General features: G+C 39.8%; 1 protein-coding gene across 15 annotated transcripts in view; it reads right to left on the bottom strand.

Annotated features, from left to right (window-relative positions):
- Positions 1-1,704: 1,704 nt before the first annotated feature.
- LOC137972196 (tetratricopeptide repeat protein 28-like) overlaps positions 1,705-20,000 on the bottom strand; it is a 31,486-nt gene continuing 13,190 nt past the window's right edge. For 9 of the 15 annotated variants that reach the window (XM_068819051.1, XM_068819053.1, XM_068819050.1 and 6 more), the window contains 2 exons: positions 4,266-7,928; positions 1,705-3,894 (listed from right to left, as the gene is read on the bottom strand). In XM_068819051.1, coding sequence (XP_068675152.1) covers positions 4,290-7,880 — 3,591 coding nt within the window. In that variant the 5' untranslated portion in view covers positions 7,881-7,928 and the 3' untranslated portion in view covers positions 1,705-3,894; positions 4,266-4,289. Of the gene's footprint in view, positions 3,895-4,265; positions 7,929-8,417; positions 9,801-9,841; positions 10,037-20,000 lie in introns of those variants that run through there. The other 6 variants (XM_068819059.1, XM_068819055.1, XM_068819054.1 and 3 more) reach the window with 3 other exon arrangements.

Raw genomic sequence — 20,000 nt, 5'->3', positions numbered from 1 at the left:
TCGGCCATATAAACTTGACAGACTTAACTATTAGAGGGTAATGTGAAGTGCTTGTTTTCCACCCATATAGACCATGTGAGCATTAGCCCTACTAATGGAATTGGGTCCACACAATGACAGAGAACAACTCTGATCAGGATCGGGAATTGAACTTAGGACTTTCGGGTTAGATCACCGCTGCTCTACCGACTGAGCTACAAGGTCAGACGGGAGCAGGTCGTGGGAATTAAAGATGCCAATGTCACCCCCGGTCAGAGTTTTTCTCTGTCCTCGTATGGGCCTGTTACACAGGAAATCCACACAATGTTGAGGTATTCCACTTGTATTTCTACATTGTCCAGTCCTCTGGCGCATTTCTATAGGAAGAAGAGTAGGAGGAGGAGCAGTCGTCACTCAGATGGCTAGTGCGCGGCTTTCGATGACTTCAACGTCTGTTTCTACTTTCCTCTGATCGGTGTAGCTATAGCTTTAAATATCCGTAAAACGGAGCACTGACAGAGGGAGGGGGTAAAAGGCGCACCCTTGGCTTCCATTGATACCAGTTTGAATTCGTAACTGAAGGAACTACTGACTGTTAAATAAAGTGACTTTACCTTTACCTTATATGTAACAGGCCCAATTCCATTAGTAGGGCTAACGCTCATATGGTTTATATGAGTAGAAAACTAGCACTTCACACTACCCTCTAATACTTAAGTCTGTTGAAATATAAGTGCTTCACGGCCAACTTTTGCAAAAACGTAACCCTTCCTTGTACGTATAAATTTGCGACTCTATTGTTTTATTGTTTTGTCAGAGTAGCCTATGTGCACTTGGGCGATGGTTAACAAACTTTAGCTGGGAGCCTGCCAACTGCGAAGGATAAAACTTAGGCATTCTACAACACTCTGATCAAAGCGATCGATACCCCTATGCCCACTCAGAAGGTCAACGTTTGCTCTTTAGATAAGCCCTGGGTGTCGAGCAGAATGAAGGCGTTGGTCTACAGGAGACAATGGGCGTTTAAGACTCATGGCAAAGAGTCAGCCGTGTTTAAGATTTATCGCAAAAGAAACTTAAGTCACTATCGAACAGTTCCAATCTGTATTAAGATTGCAGGATTTGCTCACGTATTCGTATAGCACATGATGTACAAAGGCGCGTACGATACCTTGAACACCCTCTAATTTAAATTAAACACCCGAAAAGTTACATGGTTGAAATGTTGCTTTTGAAGTAAAGCAATTTGAAATCATCGCAGGCTTTAAAGTATATTTCACTGAGGAATTTTTTTTGGCTCAAAAGACATTAATGTTTTAGTTCTCTGAACATTTATAAACAACTTAACGAAAGGGCAATTCTTTTTTTAAAAAAAAATAGGCATACCGATGAAAATCAGTAACTTTCGAGCACCTTTTTCAAAAGTCGAGCATTATTTAAGCACTTCTTTGCCATTTTTGAAGCACCACTTTCCAGTTTGCCAGCCCAATCGGGATAGACCTATCGTCAAATCATTTTTGGGCAAACTTCACAAGGCCAATAAACTAGGAAACACAAGTCACCTTATAGCCTAATTTTTAATGATAGAAAGCTTAACTATCATAGATTTGTGCTATAAAAAACCACTTGAAATAAGACCTATTAGAAGGGAAATAACGATTTTTCCAAAAGTGTTGAAAATCGCGATTTTTGGCCAAAAGGCAAAAACAAACAAACAATGAAAAGTGATGTACCACAGGGTAGTTCCCTTGGTCCTCTTTTATTCTTACTTGATATAAACAACATTTCTACTGCTCTGATAAACTGAACTTCAGGATTTTTGCTGATGACACTAATGTCTTTGTTTCATCACCTATTCGAGATCTTGAAAAACTAAATAACACAGAGCTGGCTAAAATTAAAGAATGGTGCGATCTAAACAAGCTCTCTATAAATATTAAGAAAACTAATTACGTGATTGTTAAATCCCCTAAAAAGAAATCAGGAAACATAAATGTTAAATTACCAAATAAAGATGAAAACAGTGAAATACGGACATGTAAAAACTAGCGATAAAAAGCTAAACTTCCGATGTTTCGGCGACCTCATGATGCCATTATCAAGGAGTTGGAAATGAACATGCGAGTTCATAACGGCCAACACTACTTTCCATCCCTAAAACTGACATTGGACATTTCGTAACAATTACACGACACATTATGCTATGTTAATATTGACAAGCTTACCGCTCTAAAAACAATGAAAACAAGCAGAATGACAGCTTTAGTTCAACAAGAAATAGCGTTTCTAAGCTATGCCGTACTCATCTACAGTATTTAGGTCTAAAAACCCCGTTGAAGAAGGTTAACTTTCAATTGTTTTGCTAGGTACTATTATGTCAATACTCTAAAAATTTCGACTTTCCGGGAGCTTGTCTCGTTGGTCTAGAGGATATCGGAAACTGCAAGGTGAAGCCATCGATCCGGTTTCAACTCTTTGCCTTGCCTATTTTGAATCTTCTCAGCTTGTTTAAAATCTTTGTTTTGTTGAAGTAAATTTGAAGTCTAAAGTACACTGTACATCGTATAAGTTGAATAAAAAGGGAAATGTCAGTTTGAGGGATGGAAAGAAGTGATGACCGTTCATAGCAGGTACAAAATACTCCAAATTTACATAAGTGGAGGAGAGCAAGACAAAGACTTTAGCTCGGATTAAATCTGTTTGCACGTTCAGCCGCGGTCGACGTGACTATGGTAGTGGAAAATTAGACGTTAGACCTTACTCTCGATTTGGGGTGCACAGTTTAGGAGGTGGGTGCCCATCCTGCCCTCAGTTTTAACATGGAGAAAGGATGGAATGCTTCCCTTTTAACACCTTTGTCAACTCAAGAGTTACTGACCAACGTTTGCAATGGTGCGAAGTGGTATGAAATGACGTGACTCGGGTAGTCATACCATTTTTAAAATTCAAAAAATTTCCACAAGCATATGCATGGGCAAAGTCCCACCTCCCCAGGAGTTTAAAATGCACACAATTAATTAAGAGATCAGGCAACTTTTACCCCACACACCCTTTTACCTTCTAGAAGTTTTAAGAAATCGCCCATTTCATTGAATTATTTTGCATCGGTCCAGTCCCTCTGTGACAAAATATCACAAAATCAACATGTACATCTTTAAAGTAAAGAGCTTTCCATTTGTTTGGTTCCAGGCCCTAGCAAGAGTCCATCACCTAAGAGTTAGATTTACCCATATTGTCCTAGTCCTCATCAACGTCAGAAAAGTGTCTGTTTTTGAACCACGTTTTGTGGGAAAATAAACAATAAACAAATTGGCTAACTCAATGTTGTGCCCGATTCAAACCCTTTAGGAATAAAGCGTTTTGTTCCAGGAATTTCCGTCTCATTTAAATGTGAACGCTACATTAAAATTTTTGTAATTTCCAAACATTTATACTTTCCTAGGTTGTTTTCTAGCTTATAGACATTTGCCTCCAGAAACAATTAATTTGCTTATTTAGCTTTGGCGAACCTTACAGAAACACAGAAAATACACATTCCCCGAGACTGTCACTTAATGATATTGTAAATGGAAAGTTGGTATAGCAAGCTTAAGAGTACACATGTCACCTGAGGAACAAACCGCAAAAGCTTGGAGTTATTTTCAAGGGCCAAAATAACAAGACGGCTAGATCCTCAGTTATGGAAACAAACCCCTGATTTCTATCAAGTGATTACCTAATCCTGGAACAGATGCTTACAAAACAAGGCACAAATGTAAGACTTGAACAGTATCTTAATACTACTGAAATCTCATGGTACTTTAACTATAATTGATTGATTGAATTGTTTTCAATAACTCATATAATCGAAGAAAGGAAAATAACATATCGACGTATTGCAGTCCAAGTAAGTTTTTCACGTTTTGGACATCGTTTCTGAAAAAGAAAAACAAGGAAGAAAGAAACAAGTAGTGGATTAAATGCAAATAACGAATTTCGTTCTGATTGACAAGTAAATAATATAACAATTATCTTAATTCATTCATTTAACTGTTTGTGCTAGAGTTAATAGCAACAATTCCTATTCACTGTTACTTCACTTGACATAAGCAATCGACAATCACCGATCAGTTTCACAGTCACTCCATCATAACACGGGCTCAAACAGCTAGCTATCTGCAGGAAGCTGAAGTAGCTGACTCGGTGAATGCAGACAATATTTAATTTAGGTATTAACCAAAGCAGTTCCAGTAAAAATATCCACTCTGGCAACCGATTTTAAAGCTATTTCTTTGTGAAGAACGTACCTGCTCATTTCGACAACTTCCTGGTTAAAAACATGTACAAAGTACATGTTCGAGCTGCCTAAACTCAAAGGTGACATCATCGCCGATTAGCACAAATGGCGCCCAGTGTTTTATGGCCGAATAATTCTTTGTCTCCTGAAGAGATTTCATAGCATGGTGAAGAGCTCTACTTGCACTTTTTCTATCTGCTAACTGTTCGTAGAAACTTTTCATGAACATCTTGGTCGCCTTGTCGTTGATTTCCCAGAGTGACACCAGAACAGATCGGGCACCAGCACACAGGAAAGCCCTGGCTATTCCCACAATACCCTCAGATTTCACCTCTCCCTGGCCACTATAACAGCAACTCAGCACAACAAGTCTTGCCTGAAGACGAACTGCGTAAACATCACTCAACGTTAACATGTAATCTTCCTTTTTCGGGATCTGTGATGTGCGTTTGGGATTTGGGGCCAAGGCAATTTCTCCAAATTGAACAGCTCCATGTGCAGCAATGTGGATTAAAGCAACTGACTTCATTCTTTTCAGCACCTCAGCTTTGGTTGCATTTTGACCTGTAAGAGGTGTGGTGTGCAGAAGTTTTCCAATCATTTCCACCTCTTCCTTTGCGCGTGGCAACTCTTTATACTTGGGTCCACCGGTGCCCCAAGTGACTTCCTTCAAGCACGGATCGCCCACAAGCAATGCTTCATTCTTACTTTGGAAGTCGTCAGGTGCACTAGTGATCACTTTTAAAGCGGTCAGCGAGGGAATTGCACGGATCCTGACAGAGTCACTCAATGCAGAAAAAGGAGCCAAGCAAAATGGTCCATCAGGAACAAAGACTAACTCATCTTCCTGGAGCAAGTCTGCCATAGGGCTGACTAAGACATCATACAAGGGCTGTAAACAGTTCACAGAGAGGCTCAAGGAGTGAACGGTTTCCTCAACAGCTCCCCTACTGTACGAGAAGTCATTGCGTTGTCTGTCAAGGGAACGATCATCACATTGTACAACAGTTTCCACACCGATCTCTTTAAAAGTAGTTTCCATCAGTGATTTGGCACTTCGATTTTCGATTTCCTTTTGTCTAAAATTTATCCCGATATCTTCTCTTAGCAACCAGAAGCTGATTGTGTTCCCATCAAGTGCTATGAAAACAGTTTGTGAAGGTAAGTCGTTCATTCCAAAACTTAACTTCATCGTAGGTGGCGCAGAAGGTTTCTCATCAACACCATATTGCATCTTTAAAATGTCTGCCAAAGCCTGTGCTCGTCCTTGCTCAGCAGCATACAAAGCTTCATCAACCTCTCCATTCTTCAAGAGTGCTGTCCACAGAGCGGTGTACGCAAACCCCTTTGTGTCACGAAAGCTTATTTTCAATGCATTCTCTGACTGAAGAAGACGCCTAACTTCATCAAAATAATAAACGCTTAGACGACAGTAATTAAGAGCTTTGCTCAAGGAGCCAAAAAATTCATGAACATGACCAATATAATAACATGCGATTGCCAGCCCTATTGGGTCCTCTGTTTCCTGGCAAATACTAAGATGTTGATGGTGGTACTCTATGGCTTGCTTGAAATTACCAAGACTTTGATAAGCATTGCCGAGATTTCCATAGGCCGCTCCTTCTCCGGGCCTGTCCCCTACCTCTTTTGCAATACTAAGATGTTGATGGTAGTACTCTATGGCTTGCTTGAACTTACCAAGACTGTAATAAGCACTGCCGAGATTTCCATAGGTCGCTCCTTCTCTGGCCCTGTCCCCTAGCTCTTTTGCAATATTAAGATGTTTATGGTGGTACTTTATGGCTTGCTTGAAATTACCAAGACTTCGATAAGCGTTGCCGAGATTTCCATAGGCCGCTCCTTCTCCAGCCCTGTCCCCTACCTGTTTTGCAATACTAAGATGTTTATGATGGTACTCTATGGCTTGCTTGAAATTACCAAGACTTTGATAAGCACTGCCGAGATTTCCATAGGCCGCTCCTTCTCCGGCCCTGTCCCCTACCCCTTTTGCAATACTAAGATGTTGATGGTGGTACTCTATGGCTTGCTTGAAATTACCAAGACTTCGATAAACGTTGCCGAGATTGCAATAAGCTCTTCCTTCTCCGACCCTGTCTCCTACCTCTTTTGCAATACTAAGATCTTGATGGTGGTACTCTATGGCTTGCTTGAAATTACCAAGACTTTTATAAGCATTGCCGAGATTTCCATAGCCTGCTCCTTCTCCGGCCCTGTCCCCTACCTCTTTAGCAATACTAAGATGTTGATGGTGGTACTCTATGGCTTCCTTGAAATTACCAAGACTTTTATAAGCATTGCCGAGATTTCCATAGGCCGCTCCTTCTCCGGCCCTGTCCCCTACCTCTTTCGCAATACTAAGATGTTGATGGCGGTACTCTATGGCTTGCTTGAAATTACCAAGACTCTGATAAGCGTTGCCGAGATTGCAATAAGCTCTTCCTTCTCCGGCCCTGTCCCCTACCTCTTTTACAATACTAAGATCTTGATAGTGGTACTCTATGGCTTGCTTGAAATTACCAAGACTTCGATTAACGTTGCCGAGATTGCAATAAGCTTTTCCTTCTCCGACCCTGTCCCCTACCTCTTTTGCAATACTAAGATGTTGATGGTGGTCCTCTATGGCTTGCTTGAAATTACCAAGACTTTTATAAGCGTTGCCGAGATTGCCATACGCTCTTCCTTCTCCGGCCCTGTCCCCTACCTCTTTTGCAATACTAAGATCTTGATGGTGGTACTCTATGGCTTGCGTGAAATTACCAAGACTCTGATAAGCGCTGCCGAGATTTCCATAGGCCGCTCCTTCTCCGGCCCTGTTCCCTACCTCTTTTGCAATACTAAGATGTTGATGGTGGTACTCTATGGCTTGCTTGAAATTACCAAGACTTCGATAAGCGTTGCCGAGATTTCCATAGGCCACTCCTTCTCCGGCCCTGTCCCCTACCTCTTTTGCAATACTAAGATGTTGATGGTGGTACTCTATGGCTTGCTTGAAATTACCAAGACTGTAATAAGCGTTGCCGAGATTGCAATAAGCTCTTCCTTCTCCGGCCCTGTCCCCTACCTCTTTTGCAATACTAAGATGTTGATGGTGGTACTCTATGGCTTGCTCGAAATTACCAAGACTGTCATAAGCATTGCCGAGATTTCCATAGGCCGCTCCTTCTCCGGCCCTGTCCCCTACCTCTTTTGCAATACTAAGATCTTGATGGTGGTACTCTATGGCTTGCTTGAAATTACCAAGACTTTGATAAGCGTTGCCGAGATTTCCATAAGCTCTTCCTTCTCCGGCCCTGTCCCCTACCTCTTTTGCAATACTAAGATCTTGATGGTGGTACTCTATGGCTTGCTTGAAATTACCAAGACTGTCATAAGCATTGCCGAGAGATGCATAGGCCGCTCCTTCTCCGGCCCTGAAACCCACTTCCTTAAAAATGGCTAATGCTTCTGTGTAATTTGTTATGGCTTGATTAAGGTCAGCTGTGCCCTGATAGTATCTACCAAGATTAAAATAAGCAAAACCCTTGCCTAGTCTGTCTCCCTCCCTTCTTGCAACGCTAAGCTCTTGCATATGCCGCTCCAAAAGGTCCAACTTTTTATCCACCATTGCTGATAATCAAAACCAGGAAGTTTTTCTCAGAAATCTGGGGTGCACCTAGAAGATAAATGAACGAAAAGACAATACGTTCAATGCTCTGAGTACAGGATGCTAAACTGGCACAGCAAGGTTAATTGAACAGTGAAGGAATAACTATCTTAAGCTAGTATTTGAAAGAAATATGCCTTTCTTCATCAGGGTTTCCCAAGGAATGATTTCGGCTAATGGAGACAGTTGTTACAGAATAAATACTTGGGAATTTAACAGACTAAGAGCGTTTTATACAATAATAATCACCGAACATTAAAAATAGAAATTCTATTATGTAAATGAGGGAAAAACAGCCTATAGAAAAGCGATGGCATCCCATTTCATCTTTCTTATCGAAAGCTAATTAAAAGTTCCTAACAGGAGGGGATGTCATTAAGAGTGTAATATTCAATTTTCTGAAATTGACGTCAAACTAATAATTTTTTATTACATGTCTAAATCTATCCAATGTTGGAATTGCTTGTTTTTTCGTCACAATTTTTTTTATCTGGATACCTGGTTACTCCATGTATTTTGATCCAGGGACTTTGAATGAGCTAATTGAACTGCTCACACGTTTCCATTGAGAAAGGCTGCTCGTCAGGACAGAATTGGTCGTTTTTAACTAGAGATGCATAATCCGGTTATTCAAATTATGCCTTTCCCTCTCTTTCTCCATACGCCAAAATCATTCGTTGGGAAACCCTGATGAAGAAAGGCATTTCGAAAATTGGCTTAAGATAGTTATTCCCTCTCACTGCTCAATTAATCTTGCTGTGCCAGTTTAGCATCCTGTAGTCAGGACATTGAAACTATTGTGTTTTCGTATTTCTCGGCGTTGTTTAAAAAAGTTGGTACGCAATGCGTACATGTGGGTAGCCACTTGGACACCGTACTACCAATGGTGTCTTAATAACCCTTTCACTCCCAATAGTGCCACTTATAGATTTTACTCTGTCTAACGCCAGACGATTTTACTCGTCAATGGGGAGCCCAACGGGGCTGAAAGGGTTAAGTATGCTGTTCGTTTTCATTTGGGTTCTAACCATTTACTATACTAGCTCTCTACGAACTTCATTGGCTTCCCATTGCCTATCGAATCAGGTTTAAGATTTGGGTACAGCGATTTGCCCACAGCATCTCGATCCGATTTGGAGAGGTAATAACAAAAATTGTGCCTGCCCACATGAATGGGCATCACACATGGCAGTGAAAGGGGAGCACGGATTAACCCTTAACACCGGCTACATCCAAACTGGAATGCAAAATTACAAACTGGAATGTTTGATTCAGTACAGTTTTAACCAATAGGAATCAAATATCAAGTGGTGGCTTATCAGTACTGAATCAGTTGACTGTTTCATACCCTCTCCGCCAATCGTAATTCTTGTGATGACAAGTTGTCTCGCTCAAATCAAACCACAACTGAAGCAGTTTTGTCCGAGCCAATGAAAAGCAACCACGTTCCAGGGTTCTGCTTATTAGGCGGTAACCGGTAAAATCTACCGCTTGTAAGAGCACTTATTACCGCCTGCAAACGCTCAGAAGTCGCTTATCCGTTGCAGAACGTCCAACATTAACCAAATGCTTTACCGGTTTGAAAACGCCCCAACCAGTTGTGCTGAAAACTAGGGAGAGCCCAGTGTTCGTGCCAATTTTTTTACACATTATTTATTCTTTAATTTCTTTATGAACATAAAGCAATCTTTGATTCACCGTCAATATTGAAACTGTTTGTGACCTTCAAGCAGACAATTTTCATACCGACTGCTAAATCACTGTTTAATTTATGGGAGCAAAAATGACTTGCAATACGGACTTGTTCCTTACCAGCCAAAACGCAGTCAAGGCATGTTATTTTTTGAGAAAGCCGCATTACTTATAATTTTTACACACGCGCACGGATAATTAAATAAAAAACAGCAATTACATGTACTTACTTCGCCCGTTGTGGATGAATGTTGGCATTTGCACTTATTAAGCCCTTAATGTACGAGCTCTTGCGATGAATTGCACGCCCCTTAGAACCTTTGTAATAAGAAACATCGACTGCTTTTCTTGCCGTGTCTTAGTCAAATTTTTTTTTACATTCTGTAAATAATTATTTGCCTTGGAAGCCTTGCTTTAGCGGGGAACTAGAAAGGAAAAATAAAAGAACAAGGAGAAAAAAAGCTTTGAATCATTCTCTGGTAAATTCAATTATTGCGATTGTGAATTGAATTACATTGTAGACACGTGCCCGTGACATTTGCGCTGGTGTTGGTGTCATTTAAATTGGCGTGATGGATTGTTTTCCTTTGCTTATTCACTGATGTTGACCGCCTTAGTTCCAGAGGCATATGAACAGTGATGCATATAAATCTCTTTGCATATAGGTCCATATACCATAAAGTTGTCTCACTGATAACTGCGTCAAGTCTCGTGGACTTGTTTAGTTGACTGATTTCGTACGCGAAAAGCTTGATTGCCCAGAGAGCCTTCCAACTGATTCAGTCACACAACCCGACTTATTCAGTTGACCCGAAGAACAGCAAAAATTACTGCGAGTGCGAGGAAAATCGTAGGGATGGTCTTCCGCTATTATCCGGCGCCATTCATGTCAATAACTGATTCAGTTGTAAATTAATGGTAACCGGCTGATTCAGTTGGATCTTCTAACTCGAGAGCAGAGAAATGAAAAGGTGTCCATTGCCGGCTTGTCCTATTTGCTGTGAGCATTGTTCTATAAACCTTATTGCTCTCGTTCCCTACTAAAGTGAATCAGTTGACTGATTTCGTACAGTTAGTCACGGTAACTGAGACGCCGATTTATACCCAGAGAGCCTTCCAACTGATTCAGTCACCCGGCCGGACTTATTCAGGAAAAACAAGTGCCTCTATGTTTCAGTCCGTAAAAAACAGCAAAAAAGAGGATCTAAATAATTATGTTCAGTGAAAACCGGCCGAATTGTTGCCCATGAAAACCTGCACGTTTCCGATATGACAATTGGAAAACAAACTGTTCAATAATACCCAAGGAAAAATTCGGAAATTTATCTGCCTTTTGTGCGGATGATGGCGTGAGCTTTCGTTTGTTCCGTGCTTTGTACTCTCATAAAGCACAGTGTTTAAACCAATGAGAGCAGGCGTTATATAGAAACTTTATTATAGTATATAATTTAAGATGAAACTCTTTGCAAAGTTAAAAAAAAATCTGGAGCAGATTCAGAACCACATTAAAATTTCCCAATTGTGAAGGTGGCTATGAATCTGCTGCAAAGAATTTTTTTAAACTTTGCAATGAGTTTTGTCTTAGCGTGCCAATTACTCTGCAGCAATAAAAAATGGGAGTCACCTAGTTCGTTTTTGAGATATTCGCGTTTAAAGATAAAATATAGCGTGTTTTTCAGTGGCTATCTTGTTTTCATGGTAACTTCGCCACTGTGCTACAACTTCGGTTATAAATAGTTGAAATTTCGCTAGAACAGCAAGTCAAGCGCAAGTCAAGTTTTTAAAACTGAGCAAAGGTTAATCCGCGCTCCCCTTTCACTACCATGTGTGATGCCCATTCATGTGGGCAGGCGTAATTTTTCTTATTACATCTCAATCGGATTCCAAATCGATCACAATGCCGTGGGCATATCGTCGTACCCAAAAATTATATCATCTATCTCAAAAACACCTTTTAAAAGCAATTAATGAGAAAATAATAACCATTAGTTTCACGGGCAGTGATACAATCTGGCTACACTGATCAATGTACTCGCTTCAGGGACAACTGGAAAAGTGAGTGCTCGCAGTCTTGTACAACGATACATGATTACATGGTCTTACATATCTTGCTTACTCGATTTTCGCAATTGGAGCGATTGCTGAATACCCATCCACAAAGGAGCATTTATGTTCGCGACGCTAGCCCCAGTACTGAACTGAACGAAAGTGGTTTTTGCGCAGTTTGTGTCAGATAGAGTGAATTCAGTAGAATGGTTGGTGCTGCAGTGCCTTAGTCGTCTTACGGTTAAATTGAGCTGAGTAGAGTGGCTAGTGCCGCAGTGTCACGGTGCTTACCTCATGGATTAACGAACGAGGTATATCCAACAACACGACTGCGGCGGCACTGTGGCAGCAGTGTTTTTAGGGTCTATTTGTTGTGGCCGGGTTTTGACATTAAGTCTGTAATAGGTAGATTTCACAAAGAGATTTTCTGCTCAATCTAATTTAAGTGATTTAATTTAAAGATCACCCGCACGTGCGAGCAAAAGCCCAGCCTCTGTATCCAGAGAAGAATCCAACACTTTATAACTTCTCATGTGTGCCTTGATGTCCTTATCACATTTTGCTGTTATTACGCATTGAACGTTTGCTGGATTGTCAGAACTTGGGCCACAAATTCCCCCAACAAACTCAGAATAGAACCGCATGCAGTCATAATGGTCTGTGTGCTTTGTCCTTATCTCTTGCGTGACAGCTCTGACGACACAATCACGGCACAACTCACGAAAGTCATGAAGCGTTCGACTGGTTCAATGGTTGTTTGAGGGCTTCAAGGAAAATCCAAGAAGCGTATGCTTACATAAAGGGGGATACCTTTCTTTGTTTTGCAGGTATGTTCACAAAGTGAATTAAGGAAACTTGTTTGCCCAAAAATATGGAATGGAATGAATCTTGCTGGTATGCAAATTTTTAGGTCAGTTATTTTAATTACCGGATATGTCACTCTTAAACCAAGACAGTTAAACTTCAATGACACGTTCCCCTTGACCTACAGTAGTTCCAGTCAATTCACGTTGTATTGTGTCAGTAAACCTAGAGTCTCGAATTGTTTAGTGAATAAATCGAGATTAGCGTGTGTGGTTTCAATATACCTTGCCTCTGCTTTGGTGGTCAAAGGTCGACTTTTGTTGACAAACAGCATGTTGAAATTGGGCCTCAAAAAACCTCCGTTTCATTTACCCAAAAATTTTATTGAATTTAATTGCAGCGGAAACATTGCTTATTCAGGTGATGATAGTCTCGTTTGAGAAAGCCATGTACCAAGATGCTTTTTGATGGTCGAATTTCGCACAAATTTGGCACTGACCCCTTGCAAAATGAATTTCAAGCTTTCTGTTAAGTTCTGGAAATTTCTGGAAATTTCTAAAATGTGACAGCTTTATTCCAGAGTCAAATTCCAGCTGTTATTCCAGAAATTGTTTTCCAGTTTTTGCAAGTTTTGGGTTCTTTCAAAAGATGGAAATAGTTGGAATTTGATACATCTATCAGGTGCTGCCAGAAAATGACAATTTCTTCCAGTCTTCATTTCTTGCAGGAAACTGGAAATAAACTAGCAATAGTCTACAGCTTGTTAACAATTTTAATATTTCTCAAATGAAACAAATTTTTAGTTTATTACAGTTTCTATTCTATAAATTCAACTCTTTTCAGATAAAAACTTAAAGAAATGTTTAGCATGCAGTTTCTTATTATGTATAAAATTAAAGAAGTAAGAAAATTCCATTGTAGAACCAGACATATGTAAACGCTATGTAAAGTTTATCATATAACTATGTTGAGCTATATAAAGGCTATTTACTGCTCCTTACTTGCTATGTAATAACTATGTAACTTGCTACATTACATAGTTGAGTCTGTGTAAAGCATATGCCATTACTATTGCAATACCATTTAAAGGTCACATAGCTCTCTGAAATAGCTTATGAATGTGAATGTGATATCTTTCGAGTTAATACATTTACTTAGCTTACGCAATGTCCTTTAAAGGCTCCAAACTTTGAACATAAAAGCACTCTGTACATGGAGAAATGAAAAAGAAAGCTTTTATTCCGATGTATTCAATAGGTTGTGAGAAAAACCAATCAACGGATTACCTTGTTTGATGCTCTCTGAGTCTCATAATCGGCCTTATTCCAAAAGGAACATGATGCATTACTCTCGAAAATTACACACTCCAAGTCAGCACTTAATCCTTTCAATGAACTCCAGTATCTTTCGAATCTTGCTCCGTAGAAAGATTGTCATCCTCCGCCATCTTGGATAACACGTGAGAGACAGGATCGGGAACTAGTGCGTCCTTTTCGTTTTGGTCAGCAGTCAGCAGCATGGCGCTTATACATAGGGCGTCCATAGGGCGGTGAAACGGGCATTCCGCTCTTGGTCCAATGTGCGATGCGGAGAAGGACTGGCACGAGCGCTCCTTCCGCGTTTCTTTGTTTATTTTTGGGCCACCTTAGTGTATTATTTAAAGGCCTTCTTGATATTTTTGACCCAAAACTCAATACTATTTTGTCTGTCAAGTATTTTCGTCGGAAGCTGCTTAAATTTGACTGAAGTAAGACAGTGTCGAATGCAGGTATGTCCCGCTTACCGTGACCAAGGGTAACCGGTCGTTTCGCCAACGTGTCAGCTCGCCAACGACCTGTTCGCCAACGTATGAAGTCTATTTGCCAACGTCTAATAATGTCAGTTCGCCAACGTCCAAAATACTTTGTGAAATAGATCTGAATTTTATTTACAAATTACCAAAAGAAGATAATGTGACCTTTGATCCAAGATGAATTGTTTGATTCGGCTTGAAAATGTTCGTTTCACTCTCCCCAATCTCTCTCTCTCCCTCTTTGTCTCCCACGCCATCCACGGCTTTATTTGTGAACATAAACCGGCTGTAAAACCTTTTTATTAAACATTTGCGTAGTTAAAGAGCCATCGAGTTGAAATATGTTTGTTTGATTACCCGCTTAGACACGTTCAATTGTTTCCTGCAAATTTCGCCTACGTGTTTGTTCTACTCTCGCAGAGGGTTTATGCATTGTTTGAAACACTGATTAAATATTTCCGGCAAAACTTTTTCTTTCCCCAACTCAACTATTAAATGTTCCCCTTCCAGCCTGCTTCTCTACCGGTCTCTTTTCTCTCTGTTACGGGAAGAATTAGAAATGCGATAAAAACAATGTGAGCTCATTAACTTCACTTGTGCGGCATGTTGCAAAGGAGGTGAGAACGTTTTCAACTTAAATAGCATATTGTTTAAACGTTTAATGATATGTAACTACAAGAAAGAACAGATAACACCAACAATATCTGCCAATCAAATTCCTGCGAGTTTGATCCGGCTTAATCAGGCATTGCTGTATAATAGGGCTGTGATTTTCTGTTCAATTCAACCCATCTTATCGAAGTATTTTCGCTGATCAAATATGTTTACAAGAGTCACTCGAGATGGAAAGCTATTATTGTATCTATTGCAATGAGGAAGTAACAGCGAGACTGGAAGTGCTCCTCTGCGATGGCTGCGACAAATGACAACATCGACGTTGCAACACGGGAATTTCGAGACAGCAGTAGAGAGATGCTGTTAAGACCGGATTAGAGGTGGTTTGGCGATGCCTATATTGCAGTGAGATCACTGATCCAATTGGGGAGAGTAGCAGAATCGAGGAAGAGATGGATGCCTTTGACATTCCGCCATCTTTTGGTATGCTTGTTTTTTCACAATACTAAAACGACAATAGGTGATGGAATGTTCTTAAACAAAGAGCTTTCCGTGAATGGAATCAGTCTGCGAGGAATCTGTGTGTTGAGACTAGAATTGCTGCTTGATGAAAAGCATCTCATAGACGAGACAGTCAAATTTTCCTTCCTTTTTTTTAGGTCATGTTAGATGAACTGACTGCTGCACCTTGTCCAGCCCTCCCTAAGCCTGCGCATGTGGCTAGAGCTGCCAACCGACTCCGGCAGAAACTCAGACCTGAGCAACCGAAAGATCTGGACTTCGAACTGGTCGAGGAATGTCTCCCTCCCGGTTTCTTCCAAGCCGACCTGACAGTTAAGCAGAAAGGCATCTGATCTTCGCCAGACAGGAGCAGCTAAACACCCTGGCCAAGGCTAAATCCTGGTACATGGACGGAACCTTCAAGCTTGTGCGACACCCATTCAAGCAGCTACTGACGGTGAATGCTTTCGTCCGATCCGGGGAATATGCAAAGCAAGTCCCACTTGTGTTTGTCCTGATGGCCAACAAGAAAGAAAAAGACTACAAGAAGGTATTAATCACTGTTAAATTAATAAAACCGAGAAAACATTATGCAGTCTATTGAGCATTAAAGTAAAGATAAAGACAACGCAATATTCGGAATCGAACTGGGAAAACAGTTTCCAAGTATTATAGTAAGGAATCGAACTCGAAAACGTTATGCATATGCAGCTTCCAAGTATTAGTAAAACTATCTAAACCTCTTTCTACTAATCAATATCCTAGTATTTGTGTCTGATGAAAAACTGAAGCAGTATCGAAAAAGGCGAGGCTATTCGACAGCTGGGAGAAGTACGAAAGGAAAGAGAAGACCGCCGCACAGTTGCTGAAAACGTGCTCACATCTCAACAGCCCCACTCGTGGAAACTGAAGAAGTCAGTAAAATTCACAACCAAAAAACGGCTCCTTTAGGAGCCACCAAGTTTGCAAAAGAATATGACCAGCAATAAACTATCAATAAAGAAAACTAATAAAATTTGAGGGGGGATTGGGGCGCATTGAAAGGTTCAATAACAAATATGGCGGTTCACATCAACAATCCCTCTCATGAAGTGAATTGCAAGTTATCTAATTGACAATTATTTTCGACGAAAAAGGTGTTTTTGGACGTTGGCGAACCGACTTCATACGGTGGCGAAACGACCGGTATACTGACCAAGCCGTGTTCCGCTGCTTCTTTTAGGAGTACTCCACATTACTCCACTCTAAATTTTACATATGTTTAAGATCGATAGCTTTTACATAACATAGTAAAAAACCAGGTGGATATATTTGGATATAGCAGCGTTTCAGAACTTCAAACTTGCTCACTTAAAATCGCTCGCGACGAATCGGATTCCCCGCCGCAGGCAATTTTACCAACAATATTTTAAAACTATTTGCAAGATTTCACCCACTTGGGAAAATCAACAAACAACAAATACGGTTTAATCAGGGCGCTTGTAATTCCATCTTGATAATTTAAATACAATACGAGTGAAGCTTGCTGTTAATACTCTGTCCGAAAAAGTTTGCAAAGACATGGCTTTGCATGAAAACACCACAGAAAAGATACAACAACTTATGAAAATGTGAAATGCTTTGGAATGTCTTCAAAGATAACAGTCCACTGCAGTCAATAACAGATCAACGTGTTACCAACTACTTAATTACTTTAAAGCCTGGAAACAAACATTCCACAGAAGGACAGATGTGTAAGAACACTTCATAACATGGCAAACAATGTTTGATCTCGAGGTAATATATAGACTAAACTTAAAATGGATCATAGCAAAACAATGCAAAACTGATAAGTTATTGTAAATATCATGTCCTTGCCCCCTTAGGTATGACTATGCAAAAAAGCCATACTATTCCATGGCAACTCCTTCATATTTTGTACCATCTGAGGACAAAGCAATGATTCCAGTTCCTTGTAGAATATTCTCCCCTGAAGAAAAGCAATTTGTAGCCTATCACTACTGCTACGTTTAAGACTCGCCATCCTCTCCCAAACCCCATATTGTTTTCTTTGCCTTTGTGCAGTTTGGCCCCAACAAATAAGCTAACCTGTGGCTGATCAATATGATCACATTTTGTTCCACAGTGTGAATATAATTAAGAGCATGAGCCCTGGAACATACCTTAAAAAATAACAATGACTGTATTTATTGTTAGGCTTGACTAGCAACACAACACAGAGAACTTAAAAAATATAGCATAACTATTTCACACTCAAGGATCACAGGCATCTATTTTTGGGGGTCTGAGGGCTTATTTAAAGAAAAGAAAAAAAAAATTGTCCGATCTAGCCCTTTTACTTAATCAAATAGTACATATCAATACAGTAACTCTCTGTTTCATATTGTTTTCAAGGTGTCGGTAAAAGGCCTTAAAGGACTTCTACATCTGCATCTAGTGAGTACATATTCCAGCACTCGGCAAGGTCCCTTTTTGACTTGTGGCTGTTTCTGCTTAGGTGGCCTCATACACCACGAGCCTTTTTGGAGATATCACCGCCAAGCCGGCCACGTCTGCTGAATAATTTTTATGGTCAAATATTTGTTAATCCCTCCTACGTGATTCAGTTTTTCATACCTGTACTATCTGGCTGTTTCTGTGATTAAAGTTTTTAATTTCACACAGAATTTGTTTCATTTGTTAGCCTTATTTTGGGGTTGAGAGTTTGCTTTGTAAATTTCTCCCCCTCATTCTACAGACTAACCCTAACTTTTGTGTATGATGTTTCCTCAACTCAGCCACCATTCACACACAATATTCCCCTCAAACTACCTGCTAATTAGTGAATGTTTTAGTTAGTGGAGAGAAACCCCTTCTTGTAAGGAGGATTCTTCTATCAACACCAATTAAGAAAGCTACAAAGGTTGCTAGGTTAACTGCGGCTTCATGTATTACTATTAAGTAACCAATCTTAATTTCACTTGGACAGTTCATCTTTAATTTAATATGGCTCCTTCGTGGGGCACCAGACACAAATGGTAACATAATTATTGTTTAACTACTGTTTGCAAGACGTTATGTTTTGGTGTGATATTGTTTCTTGTCGCCTGTTTCCATTATTTTATGTCATCTGTATTTCGTACACGAAGTAGATGTTTTTGCCATACATTCTGACTCCCCTCAGAGGGTTTTTGATTCAAATGCTTAACCACTCTGCAAAATTCCAGTCTTATTGATTAAGTTATAGAGAAGTTATAATCCAAAAAAATACATTTATCACTCTTTTGTAAAGGTCATTCAAAAAATGAGGGCGCTAGCATTTATGACTTTGTAATATCTTGTCTCATACTTCCAGTTTCATTTTTTTTTTTTTTTTGATTTTGCAAAATATTAGAAGATTGTAGGACTTATTTTCAGATAATTAATGGTAAGAGGTAACAATATTTAGCTCTATTTTCTATTTTGTTTTGAAAAGACAGAGAACGAATCGAACACCTTACGTGGATCTGTGATCAACTCTGCACAGTCTTCAGGTAAGAAAAAATAATTGGAAATGTGACAGCCAAGGCTTATTTGAAAGAAAGCTTGTCGTCTATTTTGTGCTTCATTATTCAAGGAAAAGGTTCTTCATGGAAACGGTTTGATCCTGAAATTTTAGTTTGTTGTAATATTGCGCATATTTGACACGACTGAGTTTTTTCTCTTCACGCACGTAATGAAATGGGAAGGGGTTTTTGCCTCTAATAGCAAATATGTTGTTTCAAAAAACTGTTCGCTGGAAAAGGTGGCCTTTATGAATTCATAATAATTATAGCGCGCTATTACTTGGTGTAAAAGCGAACTTGTTTTGCGTGGTTGCCTTTAGAACAAGGAATATTCATAATAATTATTGCGTACATGCCTTTTCTTTGTTGTAAAAGCCAACTTGTTTTCGTGGTTGGCTTACAGAACGAGAAATATTCATGATAATTATTGCGTGCTTTTACTTGGTTTAAAGGCCAACTTGTTTTGCGTGCTTGGCTTATAGGACGAGGTACATTCACAATAATTATAGCGCGCTATTACTTGGTGTAAAAGCGGACTTGTTTTGTGTGCTTGGCTTATAATATTCATAATAATTATAGCGCGCTATTACTTGGTGTGAAAGTGAACTTGTTTTGCGTGGTTGGCTTATAGAATGAGCAATATTCATCATAATTATTGCGTGCTTTTACTTGGTGTAACAGGGAACTTGTTTCGCGTGGTTGGCTCATAGAACGAGGAATAATCATCATAATTATTGCGTGCTTTTACTTGGTGTAACAGCAAACTTGTTTTGCGTGGTTGGCTTACAGAACGAGGAATATTCATAATAATTATAGCGCGCTTTTACTTGGTGTAAATTGTTTTGTGTGCTTGGCTTATAATATTCATAATAATTATAGCGCGCTATTACTTAGTGTAAAAGCGAACTTGTTTTGCGTGGTTGGCTTACAGAACGAGGAATATTCAAGATAATTATTGCGTGCTTTTACTTGGTGTAAAAGCGAACTTGTTTCTTGTGGTTGGCTTATAGAACGAGGAATATTCATAATAACTATTGCGTGCTTTTACTTGGTGTATTTAAGGCCAACTTGTTTTGCGTGCTTGGCTTATTAAGGACGAGGTACATT

The sequence above is a fragment of the Montipora foliosa genome, chromosome 9 (genome assembly GCF_036669935.1).
Source record: "Montipora foliosa isolate CH-2021 chromosome 9, ASM3666993v2, whole genome shotgun sequence".
Lineage (NCBI taxonomy): Eukaryota > Metazoa > Cnidaria > Anthozoa > Scleractinia > Acroporidae > Montipora > Montipora foliosa.
Note: the sequence above shows the minus strand (reverse complement) of the source record. Positions and strands in the feature narration are given on the sequence as shown.